We start from the raw sequence: 8132 nt of genomic DNA, 5'->3' as shown, positions 1-8132 counted from the left end.
GCTTCCTGATTTGCCCTGAACCCTCCCTCCCTCACCGCCCTGCTGTCACCCTGACCCTCCTTGTCGGACATCCTCTCACCCTCTGCGAATCCGAGGGCGCTCCCTCTTTTCCCCACCATCAGCAGTTACTGAGTAACATTGTTTTTGTAGCTTTAACTGCATCCAGATTGTTTTAATCCTTGACACAACCTGCTGGAACCTCACAGTCGAACCTGGGAAAGCCCAGGATGGAAGCCAGTTCTCCCCAAGGGGGGTGGGAGGCCAGGCCAGGCCAGAGTGCAGTGGACAGTAGCTCTCAGCCCTCCCGGTCTTCCTGGACTGGCTGTGCTGATGTCTACGACACATATGGGACCTTGAGTATAGCAGCACCTCGGTACCGTCATTAACTTGGTCCTGGAGGTGAGTCCCAAACAAACTGCTTTGGCTGAAAGGCAGCTGACACCAGCAAGTTCTATCTTGTGCATGGAGTACCAAGCAAAGAACAAGATGGGATGAGATTTACCCATCAGAATGCTTCCACTGCCCTCCCAGCAAAAAGCTTCCAGTATCAAACTGGAATTTTTTTTTTTTGTTTTTCTCCGGTACCGGGAATCGAACTCATGACCTTGTACTTGCCAGGCAGGCACTGTGCCGCTGAGCTAAATCCCCAGCCCCTCCAAACTGGAATTTGAAAGCAGCGAGTAGCAAGGTCTGACTATGCCGCACTGTGTGGAATAACAAGGCATTCTGCACTGGTTTGTTTCCAGATCCACTTGCTTGGTCTGAATGGCGCAATCTGGACCCCACAGAAAGCAAGCACTGCGGGTCCTCGCCTCTCCCCGCAGCTCCCCACCCATGTCTCCAGGACCTGGGAAAATGTCCACTTCCTCCTCTGTCTCCTCATCAGTGAAGGGGCGCCTCCACCTTAAAGGTTCTAAATGAAAGCAGTGGCTGCACAGGAGGAAAAGCTGGGAAACCACGGGGCCAGCCGCGAGCAGTCCCAGAGTGCCCAGGGAGCAGGAAGCTGCTCTGCAGGACTCCACCTCCAGGAACGAGGCTGCTCCTGCGCTTCCCTGAGAATCCGGCATCACACACATCCCGGAAGTGTCAAGACAGCCCAACCACACAGCACCACCAAGCTAGGAATCCAGAGACCAGGAACTGTGTGGAGGGAAGCAGCCCTCTGTGATGAACTCTCCCTCTTCCCAACCCCAGGCTCAGAAGGATCCTAAACATCCCAGACCCGAGGCCCCAGTTTTGGGCACACAGCACTTCTAAGCCTTCTGTGAGCTGGGCATGGTGGCACACGCCTGTGATCCCAGCACTCTGTGTTTATTTGGGTTTTTTGTTTGTTTGTTTTTTTGTTTTTCTCCGGTACCGGGAACCGAACTCACGACCTTGCACTTGCCAGGCAGGCACTTTGCTGCTGAGCTAAATCTCCAGCCCCAATCCCAGCACTTTGGGCAGCAAAGGCAGGAGGATTGCAACCTCAAGCCCAGCTTGGGCAACTTAACGAGACCCTGTCTCCAAATTTTAAAAAAGGGCAAGGGATGGAGCTCAGTACAAAGGCCCTGGATTCAATCTCCAGTACCACAAAAACCAAAACCAAATGCTTTGTGGCTCTCCACTGCCCGCTGGATCAACCTAACACCCTCAACCAGGTCCGGGTCCTCGGCCGTTGGTTCTGCATCACTTCTCCCCAGTTCCTCATGTCACTCCATGCGGGAAGCCAGGCAGGCAGTCCCCAGCCCTTGGAGGTCTAGAATGAGGCCACTCTGCAGACACAGGGCACCCGCTTTATTGCATAGCCTGGGAGCTGCCCCTCCATTGTCTGGGGCACAGAGTGGTCATCAAGGTTCCACTTCACCACCCAGTCTTTGTCCATTTCCTGGGCCTGGCACTGGGCCAAACTCAGGACAGACAGAAAGGCCCAGGTCTCAGGAAACTGTGGTCCTCTGTCCGTCTCCCAGAAGTGTAGCTCCAAGGGCAGCGACTGCAATTCCCCTTCTTGTCCCCGATCCACCTGCCGAAGAGCTGGAAATCAGGTGGCACCTGGCAGATTCCGCAGAGGCCTGGGTGTGCCCACAAACTGCATCTTGTATCATGTTATTTATTAGACATGGATCGGTTTTGGGGTACCAGGCATGCTTGCCACCTGCACCTCACAGGAAGGCTGTGGAGACGAGGGGAGGGAGGGATTTGGGGAGCTGTGTCCATGCACGACCCCAAGCTGAGGGGCTGGCAGCCAGAGCTAAGAAAACTGGATAAGACGCATCAGATTCTACTGCTGCTTCCAAAACGATGGCCACCACAAGCAAAGGGACACTGAATAAATAACAATGAGCGAGGCAAGGAACCAGGCAAGGTGGGTGAACTCTGTCCTAACAGCTCTGGGCATTTGGGCTGGGTCTCCTGCAGGAGCGAGGGCACAGGCTGCAGGGTTCCCAGGGTCCCCCTGGTCTGACCCCGTATGACCTGCGCTTCTGTCTCTCACTGTCCCCCACGCAGTGCCAGGTGCGCTGGGGGGCACAGGCCCAGCCTTGGGAGCCGGGGCCGCAGTACCACTCGATCAGCATCACCTGCTTCTCATCCTCCAGCTCTGGTCACTTAGATGCTGCTGTGGAGGTTTCGGGGTGTGTCGCCACAGCACCATGAGGAATACGGGTTTCCAAATGGAGAGGTGGGGAACAACCATGCTCAGCTTGACAGGCCCCAGGGATGGGACGGAGCTCCTCCAGGGACAGAAGGAAGGCAGGACAGAACACTGAAGAGACACAACCATCAAGGGTCCTCACAGCTACAAAGGTCACTCAACATCTAGCTTTCAGTCTTAGCCCAAAGCACTATGCTGATTTTTGGTGTGTAACTGTTGCTCTAAGATAATTTTTCAGAAATTTCACATCTAACCTGACAGCACGGGGCCCCTCACAGCTGGCGGGGACAGACCCCACCTCGGGCTCATGGCTAAGGACACTGTCTTCAGCTGTGCCACAAATGTGAGATGCAGCCCACCTGGACCAGCTGCTCCCAGGACCTGCTTGGGCGGGAAGGAAAGGAAACCCCGGGGCTATCCTGGCTCCAGCCTGCCTCTGGGCTCAGGGCTTCCAGACCCCTGCCTGGCCGGGAGGACAGGGTGTCCTAGAACCCACTGGGCCCTGGGCGTGTGGACCCTGAGGTGCTAACACAGGGGAGCACAGAGGGACCAGGACAGCCGTGGGGAAGGTGGGATGAAAATCACCAGGGACGTCGAGCCAGGGTCATCCAGGACACTGGGACACCTGAAAGGCACATGACATCAAGGTCACTGTCTTGTTGTGGGGACCCCTGATCCCCTCCCTGGAAACCCACCCTAGCCCTGCCGCGGTCACTCAGCAAACCCTCAACGTCCCTCTGTTTGGTCTGGTGTCACCCAGCACAGATTCAGTTTCCCTGCCACCCTGTAGCTTGGCAATCCCACAGTGACATCTGTGTGACATCTTCGGGAAGAGGCCTTGTGAGGGACCCTGGCGGCTGGCACAGTGCAGGCAGACAGCCACAGGTCAGCCTTTTTTGCTTTGCTAAATATCAAGGCTGAATCCGACATGTCCCATGGCTCTGCCTTCCCTTGCTGCCCACCACCTGCCGTCCCCATCTGTGGTACCTGGGGCCAAACGCAGCGCCGGTCACTCCCACAGGAAGCGCACGTACCAGATGGTCTCGTTCTTCAGCTGGGGCCCGAACAGGGGGTTCAGCTGGGCCAGGATGGCAATGAGCCAGCTGCCGGAGACAGCAGTGTGAGGAGGCTGGGCACAGAAGGAACCCACACCCATGCCCAGGGAGGTCTTGGTCTTTTCTGCCTGCCAAGGAGTATCAGCCAACCTGCGTTGCCGTGGCAGGGCCTATGTCCTTGGGAATCAAGAAGGGACCCACAGAACCACCCACACCCCAGCAGGCATGGGGCGGTGGCCCATGGTTTGTGGGTTTTGGTTTGATTTGTAAGGTTCCTGAGTTGGGGCTAGGGCTGAGATTAGGGGCGACTTGAGGCAGCCTCCAAGGCCAGGAGGCCACTCCCACCAGAGCCTGCGTATTCTCCGGTCCAGGGATCCCTGCTCTCTGTGCAACCCCGACTCACACATGCTGTACCCCTAAGACACACCCTAGCCCCAGACCTCCCCCATTTTTCTTTCTTTCTTCCTTTTTCTTCCTTTCTTCCTTCCTTTTCTTCCTTCCTTCCTTTCCTTCTTTCTTTTTCTTTCTTTCTTTCTTTCTTTCTTTCTTTCTTTCTTTCTTTCTTTCTTTCTTTCTCTCTTTCTCTCTTTCTCTCTCTCTTCCTTTTTCTTTCTCTCTTCCTTTTTCTTTCTTTCTTTCCTTTCTTCCTTCCTTCCTTCCTTCTCTCCTTCCCTGCCTCCCTCCCTCCCTCCTTCCTTCCTCCCTTTCCTTCCTTTCTTCCTTCTTTCCTTCCTTTCTTTCTTCCTTTCTCTTTTTTTTTTTTTTTTTTCAATACTAAAGATTGAACCTCAGGTCCTTTGCACTAAGCTACATCCCTTAGCCCTTTAAAATTTTTTTACATGGGTTGGGGATGTAGCTCAGCAGCATAAGTGCCTGCCTGGCAAGCCTGAGGTCATGAATTCGATTCCTGGTACCAAAAAAAAAAAATTTTTTTTTTTCAGTTTTGAGACAGAGTCTTACTAGATTGCTAAACTGCCCAGGTTGGACTCAAACTTGTGATCCTCCTGCCTCAGCAACCCCAGAAGGCTGGGATTACAAGCATGTGCCACCAACTCTGTTACCTTTTTTAAAGAATCAGCATCTCATCACTTCATCTGTCCTGTCTGGGTTGTTCTGAATTAAGAGCACCCAAGGGCTGGGGATTTAGCTCAGCGGCAAAGCGCCTGCCTGGCAAGAGCAAGGTCGTGAGTTCGGTTCCTGGTACCGGAGAAAAACCAAAAAAAAAAAAAAAAACAAACAAGAGCACCCAAATATGCCCATAAAAACAATGTATCAGACCCAGGAAGAGGAAACCCTACAGGTTTAACGTGGTTTGAGTTGCAGTGAGAGAGGGTGTCTGCAAAACTGGAACTTTGCCAGGCATGGTGGTGCATGCCTGTAATCTCAGCACTCAGGAGGCTGAGGCAGGAGGCTCGCCATGAATTTGAGGTCAGCCTAGGCTACATAGTGAGTTCAGGGCCAGCCTAACTTACATAGCAAGACCCTGTCTCAAAAACACAGAAAACAAAACAAAACAAAAAAGCCCCTGGAACTTGAACTTATCCCTTGGCCTGGCACCCAGGGCGATTTAAACCAGGAGCAATGTAACTGCAGGACTGGGCTGGATGGAGGAGGGGTTTTCCTGTTTTTGGAAGAACAGAGTCCTAGAAACAGCATGGACATTAAGAACGGAAACTGAGTCCCCATAAGTTGTGCCTTAGAATGTTTTTATGTGTCCCCAAGGTACCCTTCCCAAGCATGACAACTGTTTCTCTCCCCAGTGGTTCTAAACTGGCTGCATTCAGTGCCTGGGGATGCTCATCAAAACACATTCCTGCCAGGCATAGTGGCCCACGCCTGTATTTTTTTCTTTTTCTTTTTTTTTTTTTGGTGTCAGGAATCGAACTCAGGACCTTGCACTTGCCAGGCAGGCGCTTGTGCCACTGAGCTAATCCCCAGCCCCCCACACCTGTGTTCCCTGCACTCTGGGAGCTCAAGGCAAGAGGATAACGACTTCAAGCCCAGCCTGGGCAATTTAGTGAGACCCTATCTCAAAATTTAAAAAAAAAAATTAAAAAGAGGGCTGGAATGTAGTTCAGTGTAAAGGCTCTGGGTTCAGTACTCAGTACTGCAGGGAAAACAAAACAAATAAACAAAAAACAGATTCCTGAGTGTAAGCCTGACAGCTGGGTGCCAGTGGGTCTAGGGTGAAGCCTGAAAGTAGAGCTGAGCAACCTGTCCAGGCCCTTCTGATGCCCAGTCAGGCTCACCGGGCAACTCATTCAGCTCGCAGGTGGGATACACAGCCCTCGATTGTTATAAGGAGGACACACGGGCAGCAGAGGCAGAGGGAAGGGCGGGCGGAGGACAAAGCTGGCAAGGCCGGTACTCACAAGAGGTAACAGCACACAGCAGTGGCCACCAGCATGGTGATGATCACTCTGCAACACAAGAGGATGCAGGTCAGAAGGCCTGGCCAGGGCCAGAGAAACAGCTCTTGGCATCAGCTGTCCCACAAGCCCTCCTGATGCCCCTTGGACACAGGAGGCTGAGTTCTACCCATGCTGAGAACTACCACCTGGAGAACAGAAGCTCTCTGTCACCTTTTGGGGACGCACGCCTGCACACAGAAGTGACAGAGCCAATCCTGCCTTTATCTCCCTTCTGCACCACCCGACGTCTCTCCATTTTACTGCAGATCTGGGGGAAAGGTACCACCCCAACATGGCACGACACTGTGGAGAGGCCTCAGGGATTCAAAGTTCACTGGGCAACAAGAAAACGACAGGGCAAGAAGCAAGAAGGCTGAGCCATTTCTGAGGCTTGGTTGTTGCAAGACAATATCGTCCACTCGGAGACGATGGAAGGCAGAAGCTTAAAATACGGCAGGAGCACCATAAAGAACTCCCGGGGGTTGCAGGAGTGACACTAAAATGCTTTACAAAGCGGTGCTGTGGGACCCATCAGCCCCGCAGATTTTTAAGAACAAAGGCGACAGGCGTCTCCAAGCAGCCCCTAGCAAAGCTTACATGAATCCACAGCTGCGCCTGCACCCTCTGACCTAAAGCACTTCAAGTTCCTGCTGAAGACTCGCTCCTTCTTTCAATACTACTCAGGGCTTGGGCCAGTGCTGGCTGGGCACTGCGGAGACAGACTTAGGGACAAAGGGAGCGTTTTTTATAACCGACAACACGATGAAGCAGCTACTAGTGCGTCTGCACAAATCTGCCAGGGAACCTTCAAAAATAATACCCGCTGAAAATGATCCGTGCACAAAATGCGCGGCGCACTGACGAGTGTTTTAAGCGCATTGCTTGAGTAATACCCACCGCAGCCTTACGAGGCAGGCGTTGGCATCAAGCCCATTTACTACGGAGAAACTGAGGCACAAGGTCACACAGCGGGCGAGGGGGAGACACTGCACCAGCGCCCACCCTGCCCCTTCCCGGCTGCAGGAGGCGACGCCAAGCCATGTCCATCTCCACGTCCCCTGCTGCGTGTCTCGGTGTTTGTCCTTTTGCCCGGGCCTCCTACCGTTCGCCCGCTAAACGCCGCCCAGGAGCGGAGACCTCGGGGGAGGCGACCCGACGCGTCCCCGGAGTGGTGCTGGCTGCAGGGTAGATGCCACCCCCCGCGGTGGAGGGGTGGCCGGGGCAGGGGACAGGGGAGGAGGGGTCCGCGGGGAGCCAGGGCCTGTGCGCCTTCCTTACCCGCGGTTAGGTCCCTTCGGCACGAACCAGGGCCCGGCGATGCCGATGAGGCCCCAGAACGTGGTGAAGATGATGACCGGGAGGGCAAAGGAGTGCGCCGTCATGGCCGAGGCCCGGGATGCCCAGCGGGAGGCAGGCGAGAGAGGCAGGTGCACGGGGCGCAGGTTTCCGGCGCTCAGGAGGCGGAGAGCATGCGCAGTGGGAACGGGACGCCGGGCTGCTCTGCTGGGCGGATCTCCGGCCTGGCCCACTGTCACTCAGGGGTAGGGGCGGGCCTTCCAGGGAGTACACTCGTTGATTGGCTGAGTATGGTTGCGCCCCTCTCGAGAGGATGGATGCGCGGCAGCGGGCGCAGGGGTCACATCTGAGCTGGCGTTGAGTCTGTTGCGCTCCTTCCTTAATCCCAAAGACCTGGGAGTTTAGGGCCACCCAGAGTCATCCCCTACCGAGTCACACGCTGCGCCAGGCAGCCCGAGAGCGCCCTCTGCCTGGGCCCACGTTCTCCCCACCGGGCGGCTGGGGTCCGGGATCCGAGATTGAGGAGGGCGGCCTGGGTGACGGGAGCTGGGGACATTCGGGAAACTGCAGGGGCTTCTCCTGGACTGAGCGCTCAGTGAGAGGCGGGTGAGGCTGGGCCAGGTGGGTCGAAATTCAGAGCCCGATGTCTGGCAGGCGCTGGGCCAAATACGGCGTTCTCTGCAGGCATCAGCCCGTGATGGACCGAGCAAGGCCTTTGGGATTAGATCCTTGAGCGAA

General features: G+C 55.1%; 1 protein-coding gene across 1 annotated transcript; it reads right to left on the bottom strand.

The window, feature by feature from the left end:
* Positions 1–1755: 1755 nt before the first annotated feature.
* Positions 1756–7598, bottom strand: Atp6v0e2 (ATPase, H+ transporting V0 subunit e2). The gene is made up of 4 exons (XM_005404765.2): positions 7377–7598; positions 6060–6107; positions 3620–3735; positions 1756–3257 (listed from the first exon to the last, which is right to left on the bottom strand). The coding sequence occupies exons 1-3, from the start codon at positions 7478–7480 to the stop codon at positions 3642–3644; spliced, it is 246 nt and encodes an 81-aa protein (XP_005404822.1). The 5' UTR covers positions 7481–7598; the 3' UTR covers positions 1756–3257; positions 3620–3641.
* Positions 7599–8132: the final 534 nt, after the last annotated feature.

This window comes from Chinchilla lanigera, unplaced genomic scaffold (assembly GCF_000276665.1).
Source record: "Chinchilla lanigera isolate Chin_1 unplaced genomic scaffold, ChiLan1.0 scaffold00090, whole genome shotgun sequence".
Classification (NCBI taxonomy): Eukaryota; Metazoa; Chordata; class Mammalia; order Rodentia; family Chinchillidae; genus Chinchilla; species Chinchilla lanigera.
The sequence above is the reverse complement of the archived record's forward strand: the minus strand, read 5'-3'. Positions and strand labels throughout refer to the sequence as shown.

Bases quoted from the DNA above. Each gene is read 5' to 3' on its own strand.
- Atp6v0e2 (XM_005404765.2), bottom strand. From the start codon at position 7,480: ATGACGGCGCACTCCTTTGCCCTCCCGGTCATCATCTTCACCACGTTC. The intron at 6,108-7,376 runs GTAAGGAAGGCG...CTTGTGTTGCAG, and splicing joins CCGAAGGGACCTAACCGCGG to AGTGATCATCACCATGCTGG. The intron at 3,736-6,059 runs GTGAGTACCGGC...TGTCTCCGGCAG, and splicing joins GCTGTGTGCTGTTACCTCTT to CTGGCTCATTGCCATCCTGG.